This window comes from Sebastes fasciatus, chromosome 13 (genome assembly GCF_043250625.1).
Source record: "Sebastes fasciatus isolate fSebFas1 chromosome 13, fSebFas1.pri, whole genome shotgun sequence".
NCBI lineage: Eukaryota > Metazoa > Chordata > Actinopteri > Perciformes > Sebastidae > Sebastes > Sebastes fasciatus.
Window position 1 is genome coordinate 28,900,136 of NC_133807.1, and position 22,267 is coordinate 28,922,402.

General features: G+C 40.8%; 1 protein-coding gene across 15 annotated transcripts in view; it reads left to right on the top strand.

The window, feature by feature from the left end:
- The window catches only part of sun1b (Sad1 and UNC84 domain containing 1b), a 38,650-nt gene that overhangs the window by 6,345 nt on the left and 10,038 nt on the right, over positions 1–22,267 (top strand). For 2 of the 15 annotated variants that reach the window (XM_074656703.1, XM_074656708.1), the window contains exons 1-8: positions 1,628–1,847; positions 2,290–2,390; positions 15,823–16,020; positions 17,358–17,614; positions 18,236–18,511; positions 18,633–18,767; positions 19,194–19,322; positions 20,820–20,903. In XM_074656703.1, coding sequence (XP_074512804.1) covers positions 1,836–1,847; positions 2,290–2,390; positions 15,823–16,020; positions 17,358–17,614; positions 18,236–18,511; positions 18,633–18,767; positions 19,194–19,322; positions 20,820–20,903 — 1,192 coding nt within the window. In that variant the 5' untranslated portion in view covers positions 1,628–1,835. Of the gene's footprint in view, positions 1–1,627; positions 1,848–2,289; positions 2,391–15,515; positions 15,651–15,822; positions 16,021–17,357; positions 17,615–18,235; positions 18,512–18,632; positions 18,768–19,193; positions 19,323–20,819; positions 20,904–22,267 lie in introns of those variants that run through there. The other 13 variants (XM_074656709.1, XM_074656715.1, XM_074656716.1 and 10 more) reach the window with 11 other exon arrangements.

Below are 22,267 nucleotides of genomic sequence, written 5' to 3' on the forward strand. Positions count from 1 at the left end.
AAACCACATGGATAGAGCAGTATGAAGCATGGTCGAGCTTGTTATGACCTGAAATGCTAAATCAAAACAGTCAGACACTGTTATTGTATTTATGTTTTATAGAGCAATGGTTAAACCTTTTATATAACCCGGCAAGATCAGTAAGTTTTACCTTTTCATAGCTGACTACATAATGCTATGCAGTTTTGGCTGACAGTTTGTTATGGTACACCTGGCTGAAACTAATGCAGAGTGCAGACTAGTACAACAGTCCTGCAATAAATCCTACGCTCATGAAGTTCAGTTTTTGTTTAAATTGTTTTAGAGAGGTGTCGATACAACTTTCTAATCATTTTGGAGGATGTAGTTTGATGCTGATGAATTTTATTGCATTATACAGAGGGGTGTCTCTATCATTTAGCCCAGTGGTTCCCATCTTTTTTTGGCTGGGGACCAGTGAAAATAACTTTCTTGTTCACCTGCCACTCTTTTTGGGCCGGTGAGTGATGCAAATCTAGCAGCCACTTGCATATTTTACCAGCATTTGGCTGGTGGCTGGTGCTAATTTCCAGATGAGTGGTTTTTGCATTTCCACCAAAGAGATATTTCCCCACATTTTAAATAACTGTTAACTCAAATTATTTCACAAAGAATCAAAGAGTAAAGAAAAGTCTGAAAAAGTAAGCCAAATTGGTTCTTGCTTCTCCCGTTAATCATCTCACGACCCCTCAGATTTATCTTGTCATCCTTTGAAGGGGCCCGACCCCTACACTGAGAACCACTGATGTAGCCCAAGCTGACTGATTATAAATGGGGTGAATAAAATAATAGAAACACCTCTCTGTATAACGCAATACAGTTCAACAGCAGCACAAACTACAGCCTCTAGGGATGCACCGATATCAAAATGATGAGCCAATACCGATGTTTTGTTGTTGTTTATTCTGTTTCATGGAAACATAGACATCTTCATTATGAAAAAAATAACTGCATTATCTTCACTCTACACTCACTCGGCCCTTCATTAATGTCTTGAATGAGCACAAATTAAATTATAAAAATTTACGAAACAAGCTTTAGTATAACCTTCTTTCATATGATAAATAACTGCTTCACCACCTACTCCATGAGAGGAATTTGTTTTGCAGTACTTTTATAGCCCAACAAAAACATTTTGTGAAACATAAATTAAATGTAATTAAATCAGCAGCTAACAACACAACATTTAGCCAGCACAAAATGAACACAACACATAAACATCAGCCACTGCGATCGGTGAATTCCATCTTATTTGCCGATAGGCCGATTGCAGGCAACGAGGCGAAAATCATCCGATAAATCGGTGCATCAACAGCCTCCAAAACGACCTTAAATCAACACCTCTCAAAAAAAAGTTTCAACAAAACATATCACCTTAATGAAGGTAGGATTTATTGCATGCCTGCTACTATATTAGACTGCATTTGTTTTAGCCATGTGCACCTAATAAACTGGCAGCTGAGTGTATTATGGTAACAGTATTTGCACAGCTTGTTCCCATAATGCAAGTTTCCCTATTTGAAGCTCAACCCTCAGAGCAGTTTGTTTCCCGCCCATTGCCTAAAACTCAGCCCCACCCCTTGCTGTTTTCCTTGGTTTCATAATACTGCTCGTTCTCCGTGTGGAGCTTACCCAAGCAGGCACTGTAGGAGTAGCTGTCCTGGTGAGGAGTCTACTTAATACAACAGGACGGGAGTGAGGATCGCCGTTCTCTCTGTGCTGTCTCCACCAGCCTTTCCCATCAGTTGCCGACCGGAGGAGAAGAGACAAGTCATTCATTACCATTACGGCTCCGTCAACAACCAGCCAGAGCCAACATGCAGGAAGAGGTCGGCCAACTCTCGTCCACTGTCAGAGCCACAGTAGCGTTGTTGTGTTCCTGAGGAAAAGGAATGTCCAGCAGCTCATTAAGGCCTGCTGGGCTTTCTGACATGCCTTTACAGCGTAGCAGTAACCGGTGGTTGTGTTTTCTTGGAGAGCAGCCCAGGGAATAGCGCTAGAATTGATTTGGGAAGAGGCAGGGAATTTACCAGTGCTGTTTGTATTTAATGTGTAGATGCGGCTTTGAATCAGATTTAAAAAAAAAAATACAATTACACAGAACTTGAGCTCATTAGCAGAACTCATTTGTCTGCAGGAGACAGGCTGAACAAGGCAATGCATGTGTTCTTTTTGTGAGCATGTATGGTAGTTAGTTTGTGCTTGTTGTTATCCCCCTCCACCATGTAAGCTTTGGCTTAAAGAGTCCTGTCCTTTGCGTCCTGATTCTAGCAGTCTAAACAAAGAAGAATGAACATGGATTTTTCCCAACTGCACACATATACGCCGCCACAGTGTGCTCCGGAGAACACCGGCTATACCTACTCTCTCAGGTGAGACCTCAGTGCTGTGCTGCAGTATGCTGGCTGCAGCATCAAACATTTCAGTTACACCCTGCCTGTCATTTGTGACTCCGGGTAGCTCTGAGAATGAACTCAGAATGGAGCTAAATTGTCCTTGAGACTCCTGCTGTTGCATTTTAATCAAGGCTTTGCGTGTGTATTGTCAACCAGCAGCTACTCCATACTCCATTTGATCTGGTCTCTGGTCAGAGTATGCCATTGAGGGCTGTCAACCTTAATGCTATTATAATAACTGTTGTCAGTTTACTTATGTCATATGTCAGTGTAATATAATGAACGGTTTCTAGGCTGTCAAATTATGCCAAAGGTTGTGTTACTTTCACTGCTGGTGCTGGTTTTCTGTTAAGAGCAGTGAGCCAACTGTATGTTGTTTTTAGGAAGCGGCTTGCTTTGATAGTCGGGCCCCGTTTCCCAGGTGGATATTGGTTACAAATGCAGCATGACATGTTAAAACTAGGGCTGTCAATAGCTTAAAATATTTAATCGCGATTAATCACACATTTTTTATCAATCCAAAATGTACCTTAAAGGGAGATTTGTCAAGTATTTAATACTCTTATCAACATGGGAGTGGACAAATATGCTTGTTTTATGTAAATGTATGTATATATTTGTTATTGGAAATCAATTAGCAACACAAAACAATGACAAATATTGTCCAGAAACCCTCACAGGTACTGCATTTAGCATAAAAAATATGCTCAAGTCATAACATGGCAAACTGCAGCCCAACAGGCAACAACAGCTGTCAGTGTGTCAGTGTGCTGACTTGACTGCGACTTGCCCCAAACTGCATGTGGTTATCATAAAGTGGGCATGTCTGTAAAGGGGAGACTCGTGGGTACCCATAGAACCCATTTTCATTCACATATCTTGAGGTCAAGGGACCCCTTTGAAAATGGCCATGACAGGTTTTCCTCACCAAAATTTAAGTTTGGAGCACTATTTAGGCACAATCTAGGCACGATTTAGGCATGATTGGTACCGATGAATTCCTTAGGTTTTCTAGTTTCATATGATGCCAGTATCTTCACTCTAGCTTTAAAACTGACATCCAAAACAACCTCCAGAAAATCGATTGTGTTAATGCTTTAAAGAAATTAGTGGAGTTAAAACAAATTTGCGTTAACTTTGACAGCCCTAGTATTTACTTTTGATTACATTCTCTTTTTTTAACTTGCAGAGGTTTTGTAAGTCAGCCTTTTTTTTTTTTTTTCTAAAAAGAAAAATCCTGTGGTTTTGATGACTCAGCCTCATGATTCAGTTGGTGTGTGTGTTTGTATGCTTAGTGGAGAATTGGGGTGTCTTGAAGAGGGTAAAAACAGAGCATGTACCCTAGATTTCTCCATACATACTTTTACTATAAAGTAGATTCAAGGTGCCAACTGCCAACTATTTTCAGCTTTTGAGAAGTTAAAGGCAGCACAGTCAGTTTGGGTTACACCATACATACCACTCCTGTAACCTCTCCCATCGTGCTCCTCATCCATGCATTGTTTCTTGGGCTCCTCATCACAGCTCATACTGTAGGTGTGGTCGACAGACACCTCACCGGGAAGGTCTGTGCATGTGGAGGAATGCTGTTATCTTTAGTACTGTCACCGTTGATGTTGGCAGTTCTCAGAACAGAGAAAGGGTGTCTATGCCAGGGAGTGAAATATCACCCTGCCTTCACTTTCTGACTTTAGGGAATGAAGAGTTATTGCATGACCTTTGGGAGATTCCATCATTTAAATGAGGGAGTGAAACTGTCTTGTAAAAAAATCCAGTGTGAACAAAGACCTCTCATTAGATCTACAGCGGTGTCTTGTAGAAATGCAGAGCACTTTGTGAAAACTACAGTCAGCAGGCCTACAGTACTCCTTCCAGTCCAGCTGAACAAGTTCAGACCGCAGTCTCTTTAAGGTGTAATTATATGTCACACATTCTCACATTTTTATGTGCATTTTTAAGTATCACATTAAAAAAGCTGTATGGCACAGTTGTAGTCAAGGAGTTGCTGAATGAATTCAGTGGCATTTCTGTGCATGGCATCGTTGCTATAATGGTGTTATCCACTGTCTAATCTAGAAAACATTTTAGGCAAAGATAAAAATGTACATTTTTCCTTTGGTTCATCACAATTTACTCAGGCATAGAACCAGTCATAATGTTACTTACACTGTGGATGAATTCTCTGAGGTCCTACCTATCCATAGAGACCAAGATCATGCATATAGACCTGGTAGTTCTGAAGCTATTCTTGATGTATTTTATATATCTGTCTAGGAGAACCACACCTTCCAGCAACTAGGGCTTAAGAGGCTAATTTGCATTTCATTTTTGCGACATTTCAAATGTTTGCTTAAAATTTTCTTGATAATTGAGTGGAAACACAGCTAACATGTAACAGTTGTATTATATATGTATTATTATCTTATATTTTTATAGGTTGTGGGAATGGCGTTGAAGCACAATGGGAATTTGCCTGTTGGGGGTTTTCGTGTTGAGATGTAGAATAGCCGGTATGCTGCTGATGTTTTATCATGACATAAATGGCAAAACAAATGGCAAACTTAACATCTTCATGATTTCTGGTCAACTTTGTCGCACACAAACTGCATTCCACTAATGTGAAAACTAGTCTTATGAGTCACACTGTGGATTGAGGCAAAGCAAGGTGAATGTACAAAAGCTTGTTTGACACCCTTCTGGAATCTTCCAGGTAGACGTGAAGGCGGTAACAAGCTAATCGCGTTCCTTTGAAAACAGTCAGCTGAGAAGCTATTAATGAACCTCAGTCACAACCCTGGCCCTGATCCCAGGATTAGACTAATAGTTTATGCTTCTTGACTAGCTAGTTGAAAGATCTGTGGTCTTTATTAGCCTGTGTGTACTGCAGCGGAGCGGCGACAAATGATTCTCTCGAGAAACAACCTCGATAGCGGTTAGTTACGTTTCTTTGTCTCAGCCTCTAAGTAAATAACAGAACAGCTAGATGCTAAATGCTGTAATTTGCTGCTTGTTCAAAGTTCAGAAATATGAACCCATCAGTCTGACGGCGGATTGTGTTCAGACTTTAGAGCGTGTCTGTATGTGTGTGTGGCCTAAAGTGAATACAAGAGACCAGTGCAGAGACGGACGGAGTCAGGTGACAGAAACCGTTGGCCCATCTGTTGTCAAAACTCAAAAGGGCAGCGACAAGTTTTGTACCATTGAATGGTCCAAGAAGAAAGAGGGAGAGGAGGCCAGCCAATCGCGTGCTATTTCCATCCACATACCAGGGAGAGACCATTAGCCTACAACTTGGACCACCAACCTTCTGTTGATTTAATTAATATTGTAAATACAGGGAGGGAACCACTAATAGATTTAGGTTTCTGTGCTCTCTCTCTTCCTCACAGTTGCTCTCACTCTCCTCTTTACTGGACTGATTCAGTAATTTCAGTTAGAGAGAATATGATCTTGTTGTTTGATCAGTATCTGTGTCATATAGAAGATATGAACATGTTTTATTGTGCACAGGGATTTAAAAAAAACTACGTCTTGAAGCCAACTTTCAATTTACATGTCTTTTAGATAATACAGATAAATTTAGCAAGCCTTTAATTTGAGAAGATCTTTTCTGTCTTTTCTTGAATTCATGTGTGATGTTAGTCCCCATAGTAGCCATTTCATTGTAGTGAGCCCATTTTTTTAAATTTGACCTCACTGTATAAAATGACCTGTGGTGACCTCTAGGATAATCACCGCCTCATGACACTTTACAACCACAAACTAGAGACCTAGAGCATTCAGAGGATGGACGGCTTTCCTAGTTAGATTGACAATAATAATGCCATTCTTGCAGAAATCTCCAAATGTCAAATGTTTCGGCTTTTTCTATGGTGTTACTCAAGGTCTTGGTGACTTAATGTGGTATTTTGGAGGGATTATTAATCATCTTATTAAGCATCTCAAATTCATCTTCAGGTTCCCAGCTTTCAGATGATGTACACCACTTCTATGTGACATCTACTGTTGACCTGCTATCCCCCCCTAAAGACCACCTGTAACCCCCTAAAAAAGATTAAAACAGGTCTATTGTGGGTCTCAGAGGGTTCAAATAGTGTAGTATTTTTATGCAATGGAACCTTTGGATCTAAAACTCTGAAAATGTTATCCCTTCCTTTTTAAAACGGGTAATATTTCTGAGGCAGTTGTCTTTATTTTGACAGTACTTTTATTTTTTCCTTGAAATAATATACAGCTTTCTAGAGGGGGGGGAATTTTACACACACAAAGCTACAATTTTAGAGAAGTACTGCATCGATAAAGCTTTGTGATTTGCGTTCTGGCTGTAAAGTGGTACAGTGGTGCTTTACACTCTGTAGTTCAGCATCGAGCTGTTTCACCTCTTCAAAAGACAGACTGACTGTGCCCATATCCTCACTGAAAGCAGCCATGTGTGCTGTGTATGGACTCACACAGACCTTTCATATTCTATGATGGTGGAAGTGGGTCAGTGGGGCCTCTGGCTGGAGTGTTTTTCCCCCCACTAGTGATAGCTGAACTGTGACAGTAAGCAGCAGCAACAGCAGTGATGGAGTCATCTGATTGTGTATGTGGCTGTCTGGGAACAGCAGCAGCAGATGAGAAAAATCGTATGAGAGATAAGAGGTGGAAACTCAACCTCCCATCCCTCAAAGATCTGTGTAAATGTTGAAAACAGAAAAACTGTCTGAAAAGGCAATTTTATTAAGACTATTAATTTAAAGTAGGGCTGTCAATCTATTAAAATCATAACATAGCAAACTCAAGGCCAACAGGCAACAACAGCTGTCAGGGTGTCAGTGTGCTGACTTGACTATGACTTGCACCAAACTGCATGTGATTATCATAAAGTGGGCATGTATGTAAACGGGAGACTCGTGGGTACCCATAGAACCCATTTTCATTCACATATCTTGAGGTCAGAGGTCAAGGGACCCCTTTGAAAATGGCCATGCCAGTTTTTCCTCTACAAAATTTAGTGCAAGTTTAGCATGCTCTTTAACCTCCTTCGCGACAAGCTAGTATAACATTATTGGTGCCAGTGGATTCTTTAGTTTTTTCTAGTTGCATATGATGCCAGTATACTCACTCTAGCTTCATGCCCGTTGCGTTAATGCATTAAAGAAATTAGTGATGGTGATTTAAACAAATTTGTGTTGAAGCGTTATCGCATTAACTTTGACAGCCCTAATTTAAAGTATTATTTATTTATTTTTTAAATCAATTTGATCTGAGAGAGCATATAAAACACAGTTGGTGCTTCACATTTGTAAATGCAAGTCACACTCTGCAACACAAGGTTCAGGGATGCCAGTTGGACAGGCGTTGTTCACACTGCTGCTGTCACAGTTGTTCTGACATCTGGTCTGAGTGTATTCCAGGACATGCACCACTGCTCAAGAGCCAAGCAAATGCCAGCAGCTGGAGTCAACCTGTGCCATATAGTTACTCCAACACAGACAGATTTCTATAACCTGCTTTAACTGTCACTACTCCGATGAACAGAGCCCTGACACATTTTAGAAGCCGAGCGTGTGTCTCCTTGCATGCTTAAGGGACCGTTCACACGCCGCATCTCAAAAGCAGATGGGTGTTTCTGCATCTACGGGCATTTTTAAGTCGCATTAGTGAAATTTTGGATTCATGTTAAAATTTGTTTTGCTTGATAAATATATACACAGTGTTATCACTAGGGCCGTCCCGAATCTTTGGTGAGAAATAATCAAAGATATTCGAAGCTTCGCGGCGTGGCCTTGTTTCAGTGTCCGGTACAGTGGCGCTGCCTAACTGCTGTACGCACACGCACCTCTACATACGACAAACAGCGATATCCGTCTGAGAATAACTAATAATAATTAATGTTGAATATGAATAATGAATAATTGTGGGATTATTCCTTATTTCATGGGCTATTTGGGATTTATACATTATTATTACATACTTATATTAAAAAACAAAACATTCAAAAAGCTTTGAATCATTTAGGTCAGGCTTAGTTATTACCCAGCTCGACATAGAAAATAATTACTAAATAATATTATTTAATAAAATGTATGAAGCATTTTATGGGTCCAAACACCACTTTTGTTTATTTAAAAAAAAAAGAAGACATTATTACAAATTAAATAATTTCATATACATATTACTTTACACCATATTAGAAGTATTACTAATTATTATTATTATTACTAATTATTTATATGATTAATAAACCACAAAAAATGGAGGTGTTTTAGACGTCAAAAGCGTTTCTGTTTCCTTATCAGCCAGGCTGAGTTGTGTTCGTTTGTGTTACAGCATCTGTCCGTTGGAAATGCTAACATGTCCAGCCTCCGCTGCTGACCACAGCCTGGCTTGAGCCAGGGAGCTGTTTGGAGGGGTCTCCATGGCAACCACGGCGACATGAAACGGCACACTATAGTGCTATAACGTGGCGAGCGAAGGACACCACAGATAGAGAGAGAGGGGGGCTGAAGGGAAAGTGGCTTCTGTGGGAGGCGAAGTGAGGGTGGGCTGTAGTGATCCTAATCACACTGCCAAATCCTACCCACCCAGAGATAGTTGGATGGAAATTCGATGGCTATTTGCTCCCAGTTCCTGGTCTCTGGTAAATATAGGCCTCAGCACCTCAGGGGAAGAGACTTTCTGTAACAGTTTGAGGAAACAGGAAGGCAGAGTGTGCTATGTTTGTGCTCTGATTTCGGTATTTTCCCCAGATTTCTCTCGCAGCTGAATTTCAGGAGGAAATAATGAGTGCAGTATAATTTCAGTAAACACAGCATGGTCCCATAGTGTAGCAGGGAGGAGATTGTACATGAATTGCTGGGAATGGGTGACAGAATACTCTGTTTACTTAAGCTAAATTACAGCATCCCAAGTCTCTAAAATTATTTGTCGTTGGCAGCGATCTAACCCATAAAGATTTAGACTCTCTGCTTGTGCTTCCCATACCACATTCTGTGCTGTGTCAGAGAGGAGGGAGAAAAACAAATTTTTGTAGTTGAGATCGGATTATAGAGCCAACCGAACAACGTTTTATGGGATGGCAGTTACAGACTCATTGGTGAAAGTGTCATACATCTGATTTAAAAGATCTGACTCCTGGCTGCATAACATTTTGTTGTATTGATCTTTTAATCTGTCACATGGTAGGACAAGAATTTCTGAGTAGTCTCACCATGCAGCACACACTTAACGGCTAACTAATGTATGTTTTTCAGTAACTTTGACTGGCAGATTTTGCTCCTAAGAGTTTCATTAGGAACAACAAGCCCCCTTGGTCTTGTAAAAACTTCTCAGTTTTCTTGTGCGTGTGAAGGTATGGGCTTTCTGGCAAGCTCTTGACAGGGACTTTGTAGCCACACTTGCGGTTTTGAAGTTGAGATTTACAACCCACGTGGTTTCTATAATCTCTAAGATATGTGTGTGTGTGAGACCACAAATGGTAGCCACAGTGTTTTTTTTGGTTAAGGGTATTGTTTTGCAAGTGTGTGTTACTATTTAGGCTCACTACTGCAGATTAGGTCCTATTATAAGATCAGTTTCTATGTTTGTTGTTGGCAGAATTAGCAGAAAGATGATCTTATTTCTATTTTGTTTTGACGGTGTTTTGTACCCTTTGGAAGTTTAGCAAAGAGAAGAAATTGACTGTTGCATTTGTTTTTGTGTTTGGTAAACATTTATTCAGTTATGAAATCAATGTTTTTAGACCGTTGGTCAGATAAAACAAGCAATTTGAAGACATCACCTTGGGTCTTAGGAAATTGTAAAGGACTTTTATTAACCAAACAATTAATCGATTTATCACCAATATTTACAAAATAGTCTGCGGATTAGTATCTGTAGTATTATGCAGTTAGTTGCAGCCCTAAATGTTACGATCCAAACATCTTTCAGCTAATCCGTATTTGCTCGAGAAATGTTTCTTTGAGTCCAAATGTCATTGATCTGTTCAAATGCAATCTGCTTTGTCGATGGTAAAGTACCAGATCATTGTCTATGCATGTAAACGTTATGTCTCATTGTGTCCATTCTGTGTGCTTTGTGATGGGAGCTCACTGTTTTGCATACACCATGCAAAGCAGGCAGAAGGTGGGTGGGTGGGTGGCCCTTTTTTTAGTGGCAGCAAACCAAACTCACCAGAAGACGTGATGTTACTAAAGTTACTTTTTCTTTGTCATGGAGGATTTTTTTTCTTTTGTTGCTCTCAAGTTGGATGTGAAAGAAATGACGACGAGCCGGTTTTGAAATTTTGGCAGCTGCTGTGAACCCCACACCGCCGTAAAATTTGAGTTTCTTGTTGTCTCCAGGGTATGATATCCTGATGAGCCGATAAAGGGCAGATGCTGAAGTAATGGTGCTTCCACCCCAAGGGCAGATACTTTCTCAACGACACAAACGCATTCATCATGTTGCGTTTACACCTGGATGGATGGCTGATATCCAATCTCCCCATCTGAGGCTGTCTGGAAAATCTGATCTCATTCCAATCGGGCATGTGCACCTTGAAGTAATATACATTTTTCTTAAGGTAGACATGGATCATATTCTCTGGATTTAATGGTGCCTTCAGTTGAAACCTGTGAGCTTGTGTTTACAACATGAGAAATCGTTTACACAATATGCTTGACTGTAGCCCTTTTGGTTTTTGACCTTCGCCCTCTTGGTTTTTGGCCGTCGCCGTCTTGGTTTTTGACCTTTGCCCTCTTGGTTTTTGGCCGTCGCCCTCTTGGTTTTTGGCCGTAGCCTTCTTGGTTTTTGGCCTTCGCCCTCTTGGTTTTTGGCCGTCGCCGTCTTGGTTTTTGGCCGTAGCCCTCTTGGTTTTTGGCCGTCGCCGTCTTGGTTTTTGACCTTCGCCCTCTTGGTTTTTGGCCGTAGCCCTCTTGGTTTTTGGCCATCGCCCTCTTGGTTTTTGACCGTCGTCTTCTTGGTTTTTGACCAAAAAGTTAATTTCGGACACTGCCTTTTAATGTAACAGATAGTTTGTCATGAAGTGTGCCTGGATCTCAGTGCTTGGCTATTTATTGTGAGTCATGTATGATGATGGTGTATCTTTTTATTATCCTCTGATGCCCACAAACTTTGAACCCCATCCTGCATGCTCATGTCGCTGTGCATAATATATGTGCTAAATAGCACAACATAAGCTACTAAAATATCGAATCCTATCTGATCTGCTGCTTTCTGTAGTTGTGTGTTGTAAGAAAGCCGGCTGTGCCCACTGAGTGTGGGAAGAGAATCAAAGCGTTAGTGTTATGCAAGGAGAGATTCCAGTCAGGACGGAAGTGTCTTCTTTCTCTATACTGTATGTCGCTCTCTTAATCTGTGTCTTCTTCACTCAGTTCTGAAAGTCCGTCTCTATTTTTATCACTGATGTGGGCCGGGGAGCCGCCTGGGAGAGAGAGAGAGAGCAGCATACAAATCAATTTGGATACCCAGAAGAACAACTGAAAAGAGTTTTGCAAACTAATTAATCATTGTTTACAGCTTCTGTTGAGACAGGCTGGGATCTGAACAGTCACTCAGTGTTAAACATTGTTTTAATTTGTTTAAGGACGGCGTGATCGGAAGCACCGACAGGGAGATGCACACTCTAATTTTTAGGGGTGGAAAAATAATTGATTCACCTATGTATCGTGATTATTTTTTATTTATTTTAATGCCAGAATTGATATATTTGCTTCATTTGAGTCTAGAGCTAGACATCACGGCTAAAGCTGCATGCTAACTCTGTCATGGAGAGGAAACGTTATCGTATTGCGGTAACGTGCGGTGGTCAAATCGGCCAACGCTACAACTGTAGAGCACCCATATACTGATATTTATATTAAATGCTTTCAAACGGCCCCGATGGAGCTGACCATCGATGTATATAGAGAACGGAGCTGACGAGAGAGCTAGTGAAGGACTTGGCGAAGTTAGCGGAAGTATACACGTGTGACTACGTCTGGTTTTCAAAATAAGGTGTTTACAAAGGGAACTTTATATACAAAATACATATATGGAAATAAGATTGATTGGATTATATTCACCAGAAGTATAAAACATGTTACTTATCCCTTTATAAATTAAAAAGAAAATAACACTACACATTTGTGAGGGAAAAGTATTAATAAATAATTCCTGACAATGACTGATATATTTGACTTCAGGACATCTCTGTCTACATACATGCTGAAAATTAAAAAAATTTACTGTATTAATTTAGATATTTTCCAAAGTAAAAGTCCCTAGAAGTGTATGATTCAACTTTTTCCCATGGTCTAGTGTTAAAAAAGTTAACAAAAATCACAATACTTACAAATCGCCATACATATCGAATCAGCACTAAAATATCGTGATAGTATCGAATCGGGAGATAGGTGTATCGTCCCAGCCCTATTGTGTTGTTCAAATAAAGATCTACTGTATGTGACAGTGTCCATGGGTTGCCAGGTAGAGCAGACGGTTACATTAATGATTGTGTCTGGCTGTAGGCTACACAGACACAAGTCTGTTTTCTTTCACACACACACCCTACCCTGCCCTGCCCTGCCCTGCCCTGGCCCAACGCCACAGGCACTCAGTTAGAGACATTACCAATGAATCCTGATGTTCTGGTATGATAAACTACATTGCCTGCTTGTTCTTATACACATAAAGACAGTGAAGTTGTTTGTTGGCTCAGGATGTTACCTGGAAGCAAGCTTTATTAGGTTTGTTAATAAAATATTATTATGAAGTACTCATTTGGTCATTTGGCCCACTGGAATGAATTTTATTGTCTTCAAAGAGCACTGCCTCACTGCTAGCTTCCATGATTTGAATGTCAAATTTGAATCAGACAAGCAGTGACGTAGACATGATGGAAAGTTGATTGTTCTGTGGATATCCGGCCCACCTGTGATCAGGTACACATGAGTGTCTCCCCCAGGGTCCCCATGTTCTCTACTGCAGGAAGCCACAGTGACTTTACTTCACCTCTCTGCTCAGCTGTCCTTGCATGGCCTCTTGTGCTGGTATCATTGACAGTGTGTAACTATCCCTCTCAGGCAATTCAGCACATATAGAGATACGTGGTCTACAGTGTGATACAGATATATTTGTAACAGTTAAAGCATACCACCACAGCTACTATCATGAAGAAAACAAACACCATTTCTCCTCTCGTCTTCCCGCTGTAGTAGGTCACTCAGCTGTCAGACCCTTGCACACACAGTTGGTTTACAGAGCTGCATTTAAGTTGACAGTAGGTTCTGTAATAAACATTATCGCACATTCACATACATTACGTTTTCTGTCGGGGCGACACTCAAAACATTCGGGGCTTTAGCCCTGGCAACGCCAACTTAGAAGAGCGTGTGTGCCGGGCTGAGCCCCGGACAGCCCCGGCACAGACGCCGACATAGAAGAGCGTATGTGATGGAAATGGATCGGATTATACTTTTTTTTCCTTCGATATCCGATCCAGTGATTTTGGCGCATCCCTAAGTTAAAGCTCAATTTTGCTTGATATTTTCAATGCACATGAAGTAAAACTTGGTATGTTTATTAGTTAATATAATACAATTTGGGAATAGCATGAGTTGGTATTGCTAGCGTTACTTACTCCTGAAGGTAGCACTAATGTAAGTGCTGTTTTCATACCACATTGCCTTTTTTAAATGTTTTTATTTTTATTTTTTGTAGTTATGGATGGACTTGGACTTATATAGCTATATATTAGCTTATATAGTTATGTGACTGGGAAATCCCCACAGAGGGGTGTGTCACACAAGGACACATATTCAGACACTCGAGTTACAGGAGTACACAGAGTTGTGCTGTTTGGACAGTTTTGTGCGGTTTTAATGTAGTAGTGACTTTTGTGATTTTACAAACCTTTAATACACAATCTTTCCTCTCAAAGATTTATTTTTGTTGGACAGAAAGACATAAGGAGAGGGTTGTGTTAAACAGAAAAGATGATCGTCTGCTAGTGTTGGAACAAATAGAAGTAGTGTTGTGCTTTTAATGAAAAAGCAGATATTCCACATAAACGCACATGTAAACAAGGGCTCTGGTCCAAGCATGTACTTACAGTCATTCTCCTTGGCAAGTGTTTAACAGTAGACGCTAGCCCTGGTCAAAGTCAGACCAATGGGATTCAGAGGGAGAGGTGCTGCCCTGCCCGGGTCATGTGTTCAGAGAAAAGCCAGTTGGAGGCAGGAGGCAGAGCGAAGACGAAAGCACATAATTGGCTCTCGGTGTAATCCTCTGGGTTTAGAGCCAGAGGGAGGGCCAGAGAGCAAAATGCACTGTACATGTACACATGCATACTGCTAGTATTGTTCAGTGTTGTTTGTCCTATCTGCCTTGATATACTCACTGCTGGTCAACAGCCACTGACCGGGACTCTGTGCTTGTGTCTTAAACCAAACAGCTCTTGTTTATACAGTGAAGGTCACTCCTTTACATGCGTCTAACAGGAAGTTTATTCTCTGTCCTCCAGTGGCAGATAAAGTGCTAAGCCCCTCCTCTTCATCCACCCTCCCCTGCATCATATCTGTGGAGTAATTCTGCCTGACCTAGTTGAGCCTCATGCTGAGGAGTGTACACAGCCTGACAAGTGCAGCGCGGTCAGCTCATTTCACTTGGTGTTCACACAATATTGTATGCTAACACAAATTGATATTATATAAGAGGTTGATTTTTACCACAGTGGAGAAAGTAGAGTATTTTTTAAGCATTGTTTGTTTGTTTGCAGCAGCTAAGAGGGGTTATATAAATTGTTTTTTATCGAGGTTCTACTGAATTTCGCAACTGCTGCCCTGTTGCCTGTTAGTCATGTCTGAGTGCTGGCCTTGACTCTGCTTGCCTACTCTGCCAGGTGGGTGTGGCACTGTGAGTCAGCGCTGAATGGCAAAGTCAAAATTTACAACATTCATGGTGTGTTTCCACTTACTGTTGGCTTTGACTTTGCGGTGAGTGGAGTAGAATATGTTTTTTTTCAACCTACTTGCATACTTTGGGATGTTTATCTGGCAAAATTTGACTTTCAGAAACACACTGTGCCTTTTTGTTTTGTCTTTGTTTTCTCCCTCCCTTGCGAGTGAGTCACTTCCTGTTAGGCCCACTGCCAGTTGCAGGGAACAACAGCTCTGTAAACGTACTGTCGATTCCTGTGTTTTGTTTGTTTTTTTCTAAAAGAATGCCTCTCTGAAGATGGCACACGCATCAGGAAAAGCGCAGGATATCCCTGTTAAGTATTAATTTGAGGTTGGAGTCGCTCGAGGCCTGTTTGTTGTCTCCAAATAATTTGCGTGCAGCAGACATTAGAAACTGTCATGCAATACCTCCTTTCATCAAACCCTCTTTTTTCTTCTTCGTTCTAACTTCCCGCTCTTTCTGCTCCACTCTTCTTCCCGCTCAGCTCCAGCTACTCCACGGCAGCGTTAGATTTTGAGAAGCAGCACCAGATTGCTGCCGTGTACGAGTCGCCCAGGATGTCACGGCGGAGCCTGCGTCTGCAGAACGGTGCCGGTCACTATGGCAACGAGAGCCTGGCTGATTACTCCCAGAACCACAGCAACAGCAACAGCAGCTACACCAGCACCAGGAGAGAGACACGGTGAGACTAGCAATAGATACTAACACTCACGCACAACTAATAAAGCAATTAAATGGAGTGAGAAGCACGTAGCTCTGCTGTATAGGAAAGAGACACAGACATGCATTATTTTCAAAGTTTAAAATCAATTATAAAAGGAGATGATGTCTAATATTCATGTGGACAGTGTCAGATATACAATATCACTCTTGTAACGATTATTTTCATTGTCAATTAATCTGTCGATTAACTTCTTAATTAATTGACTAGTTGCTTGATCAATAAAATGGTTAAAAATGTCCATCAGTGTTACTGTCATAGAGGAGTAAGGAAACCAGAAAATATTCACATTTAAGAAGCTGGAATCATATTTAATAGTTGACAACTAATCAATCAATTGTTCATATTAGTGTCATTAGGAGGAATAGACTTTGATATTAAGTGATAACCATAAAACTTAGTCATGTTTGTTGCTTAATGTCACTCCTAAAAGCAGCCTGTGGGCATAATACCACCAACAGCTGGACTGATGTTGCGCAGTAGACCGCAGAAGGGCTGCACAAGTAATAAAATATTAATCATGATCACGATTTTGGCTTCCCACAATTAAATAAACATGATTGACTGCAATATTTCTGTTTAGAATGTGTTCCCCACTCATAGAAAACTCTGCTGCAAATCAAATCAAGCGCTTCCTAAACTAACGGACACCAGGGGGGAGATCGACATGTTTTGGCTTCACTTTTGGGGAGCTGTCATGTCGTCTTATTTTAATGCAAAGATTGGTTAATTAGCAGGAACGTAGCAAAACATGGAAGTGAAAGCAGTGCTCTGTTGATTTTAATTTCGGGTAAAACGTTTTGGTACGATTTTATTTTGCTTCTAGGAGATGCACTGTGAATATGGATTATCTTGATGCAAAGATTGGTACATTAACAGGAACGTAGCACAACATGGAAGTGAAACCATTGCTCTGTTTATTTATGAAAGTGCAATAAAATATGTTGTCCCTAAAATCAATGAAAAATCTCAATATTGATCAAAATAATCGTGATAATCATTTTGGCCATGGTCGTGCAGCCCTTGACCACAGTGAATTGTGGGATACACCTAGCTCTGAATGCTGCTTGTGTTAGGAGAAGTGTGCATGTTAAGTGTACTGAGCATTGGTATTTTTACCGCCGTGGCTACCTGACGCACCGTGAGCGTGCACTTAGCTGTAAGTGCTCAAGGCCGTATGTGTAGGTGTTGGGACAGACTCTACAGTGCATATCTTTCAGGTGCTCTCAACATGCCACGGCCGTACTCGTATAGATGCACCAAAACTCAATTCTTGTTTCCTGTCTCTGCTCCTCCAGGACGCTGCGGAGCAAAAACAAGCAGTCCAGCTCCAGCTCTCTGTCTTTATCCTTGAGCCAAGACGCCACACCGAGGAAAACCCTCTCCTTCTCAGCCGCTAATACCCCAATTATCAACAACAGCAGCAGCAGCGTCATTCATGAAAGCAACACAGAGTCCGATGGCGGTCTGCTCACCTCCATCCTGGACCAGTCCCAACTGCGACAACGCACCGTCACCACAACCACCACCTCGACGTCTGTGGCTCGACACTGTGGTCAGTTGTTGAAAATGTGGATTCCTTCACAAGTGACCTGTTATGCTTTTGCAAAATTTAGAAGTTATTTGATTATATTTTAATTGAATGACCTTGTCTCTTAAAGTTTTCTTTATGAGATAGTTATTCTTGGTAATCATTGACATTATCTAGACCTGGTTATCATGTGGTTCGTAATCAGTAGTAAGGAAGTAATTACCCAAGAGTGGAGTATATCACGAGATAACATTAAACTGTTGACCTGCATGGGAAAATAAGGCACTGCAGATCTAAAAAGTCATATTCAGTGGGATTAAATAAATGCAATTAAAACACAAAGCTAGAATAGTATAAGAAGAAGAATACAATGGTAAATACTAGTCACAGGTTATAACTAGGGTTGTCAAAGTTAACAGGATAATAACGCGTTAACGCCACTTATTTCTTTAACGCATTAATGCAAATTGTGATTTTTAGGTTGTAGCAGGCTCAGTTTTAAAGATAGAGTGAAGATACTGGTATCCTATGAAATTAGAAAACCTCCATTCCATCCAAAGTTCATTGGTATTTCATTCTAGCTTGTCGTGAAGGAGGCTAAATAAGGTGTTTTTGAGTTAATGTGTCTTATTTTTCTGTGCTCAGGGAGGAGCTCCAATAACGACCACAGCTCATCAAGCGTCAACGGCGACACCAGCGTGTCAAAGTCCCACGCCTCGCTCGCCAACGGTTACATCTGTAAAGACTGCTCTTTTCACTCTGAGAAGGGGGACTCCCCTATTACACAGTCTTCATCGTCATTATTATTATCATCATCATCTCAGACTGCGGAAGCTTCCTCGGAAGCCCTCTCCTCCTCCTCCTCCTCGTCACCTTTCACAAGCATATACTCCAGAGACAGGAGTCGAAGGAGCAAGACAGGTGAGAAACTGTTCTTCCTCACATTTGTCCTTCCACATATTGAAATTATTGGCGCCGGAAGGTGAAATCGGCGGTATGTTGTGATAATGAGAGTATAATTGGTAGAGGTGTCTCTCTCCAGGTGTCCTGGTGTCTATGTCTAACACGTGTATGCGCTACAGCAAGCGAGCCGTGGCCCCCATAGTGTCCTTAATCACCCTGATCTACAACAATGTGCTCTGGCTGGGTTCAAGGGCCAAGAGTCCTCCAGGAAAAGGTATACAACACAAGATGTTCTTGCTCTTCATTCATTACACATCACTCTGTTTGTCTTCTTCTGTCTTTTGTGGTGGCATTTTTTTCCTGAGTCGCTCAGAGGGAGATTCTCACTGATCTTGGGGGAAAAACTGACAGATTTTAAACTCATTTCTCTATTGCAGCTAATTTGAAATCTCCTCTTCCTGTTTGAGCAGGCTTCTCTTCATCACTCTTAATGTTTCTGGCTGAGTCGTGGTCTATTTCACCTTATTACCTTTCCTCTTATCGGGCTTTCCATAGTGATCCATGTTGTTTTTCTCTTTACCTTCAGGGGATTTTCTATCATCATATCACCCATTTTTATTAATATTACTCTGTGTCTCTAGCCATGCCGCCACTGTGCGTTTTGACTAACAGTGATTGTACGGGTTGGGTGTGTCACCAGGTGTCCTAGCGTCGTTTTCGGACGCGATGAGACAAGCAGTGTCCTCCAGTTTGTCTCAACTGTGGCTGTTTAAGCAGACCACTCTCCACAGGATGATGGGCTACAAGGCCAATGGCTATGAAGGACAAGGTACCAGCCGTAAATACAAAGGGCAAGGGTCACAGCTCCTGACCCCTTCTGCTGCTCTTCTATTAATAAACTTTCTTGTCACCATTTCTCTCCTTCCTAAGCTCTTACTTTTTAAGGAGTAAGAAGCCTCATATTACGATAGTTGAACTGACTTTTTTCTTTCTCGGTCCATCCTGCCTTCACTTTCACACTGTGGCTTTCTATTTCTGAAGGATGACGTATACTAGAAACAAAATTTACATTGTACCTCCCCACCCAAATAGAGGTGTAAGAAAATATATACACACGAGTATCTCGATATTTTGGTTATTGATTCTCCGATACGCTGTATTGATTTTTAATTAACCTCTTGGAAATCCTTTCAGAGGTTGTAGGTGGAGAGAAGCATCATATGAAACTAGAAAAACCCAAGGAATCCATCGCTACCAACTATGTCATATTTGCATGTCACGAAGGCAGCTAAATAACGCAGCAAAACTACGCTAAATTTTGGCGAGGAAAAACTGGCATGGCCATTTTCAAAGGGGTCCCTTGACCTCTGACCTCAAGGTATGTGAATGAAAATGGGTTCTATGGGTACCCACGAGTCTCCTCTTTACAGACATGCCCACTTTATGATAATCACATGCAGTTTTGGCCTAAAACCATGCAGTTTCTTTCATGCAGTATAAATGTGTTATTTTCACCTATTCTAAAATAGGGTAGGCTATTTTAATATTTCTGCATACTGGGGTCCTTAAACAGTCTTAGACTTGCATAAATTGTGTATCACTGTAAAGCTGAGACTCTTGTGGATCTAATGAGTACAATTGTAGTCATGTGTGATGATGTTAGTCCCCATAGTAGCAGTCTCGCATAGTGACTTGTTTTAACTCAGATTTTATGGTGTTGTGTCTTTATACTATGACAGTTTCCCTAAAATTTAGATTTGAAAAAATTGCGGTATATGGCCTTGCTTACAGCATCACAATATATCGCAATATATCGAAACGTTATCCCTGCATCATAAGTATCATATCGCCAGATTCTTGCCAATACACAGCCCTACCCCCGAAACACCATTACCGAAATTCAGACAAAGCTATCACATGACAAGTTGCACCTTTAAGTTCACATGAACTTGTGAGAAGATGGGAGAACTAAAAAGACACCGTGATTACCTCATTGATAACTCTGCAGGTTTCTATTTGTACAAGTCCAGTTTTATTTCTAGTATACTGCTGATTTTAAGATGGTTCTTTCACAGCTGCAGAAGAATTTCATCAACTCACAGTTCTTTATTTTATTTCCAGCAGTTGTCACCGTGTATCCTCCTTAACTGTCTTCATGCGCCTCTGTTCTCATTTTCTTCATGATGACAATCGAGCTCCTCTGCCGTCACATCGGTGACATGCGCGTTCACTCTTCTTCTTCTTCACCCATCGTTCATTCCGTCAGTTTTCTCACGCGACGTGGTTTTTGTCATGTAAAGAAATGTGTTGTATGTGTGTGTTGCAGCTCACTCGAGTTTCTGTGGAAGCTTGAATGTGAAGGATCTGGTGACTGAAGATGCGTTGCATCTTAATCTCAATGGTTCCCTGTGTAAGCAGACACACAAACCACACACACACACACACACACACACACGTTTTTTCTCTTTCTCTCTATACTCTGTATGTTTTCTTGCGGTGGCCGTGATTGACAGAGTTAATGACATGCGTGACCTGTGTTAGGACCAGTGAGCAGAGGTTGTGTGAACCACTTTAACCGGTCTGCAGCTTGTTGACCGTTGTGACCTGCAGATACTTCTCTTTCAAACCTGTTTCGAGGGACCAATTTGACACCAACAACTTGACATAATTGATGACCATTCCAGAGATGAATACAGTTCGGTTTAACAGCCGGCTTGTCTTAAGTCTAGTTTTCATTTTTTATTAAGGCTGTCAATCGATTCAAATATTTAATCGGAAATGAATCACACATTTTACATCTTTATATTAGTATTTAATACTCTTATCCAATATGCTTGCTTTATGCAAATGTATGTATATATTTATTACTGGAAATTAATATTAAAACAATCACAAACCTTGTCCATAAACCCTCACAGGTACTGCATAAAAAATATGCTCAAATCATAACATGGCAAACTCAAACCCAACAGGCAACAACAGCTGTCAGTGTGCTGACTTGCCCCTAATTGCATGTGATTATCATAAAGTGGGCATGTCTGTAAAGGGGAGACTCGTGGGTACCCATAGAACCCATTTTCATTCACATATCTTGAGGTCAAGGGACCCCTTTGAAAATGGCCATGACAGTTTTTCCTCGCCAAAATTTAGCATAAGTTTGAAGTGTTATTTAGGCTAAGCTGGCATGACATGGTTGGTACCGATGGATTCATTAGGTTTTTGTAGTTTCATATGATGCCAGTATCTTCACTCTAGCTTTAAAACTGAGCCCGCTACAACCTAAAAATCAGAAGTTGCATTAATGCGTTAAAGAAATTAGTGGTGTTAAAACAAATTTGCGTCGACACATTATCACGTTAACTTTGACAACCCTAGTTTTTATTTTGCACTTATACAAATAGTATAAAACCAGATAATCAAAGGTTAAATATATGTGATGGAAGACGTCCAGTAGTGGACCTTTCCTTAAATAATGAAACAAATATATAAAAAAAAAACATGAATAAAATATAAAGAATAATGAAAAATAAGAGACACACAAACAGAACAATGCAGCTCTGCTCAGCAGATAATATTCAGCATTTTGGATCATTTGAAAAGAAGTAAGTTTAATATTGTGTTTGAATGGTGAGGTCCACGTACCCAGCACCACATTTGTAAACTTAGGCTGATAATTAAACAGTTACAGTTAAATAAAAGCATGTTTTATTCAGGAGACACAGCTGAGGAATGACCACAGGCGTGTTCATGTTGTCATCACATGCACTATTTTGC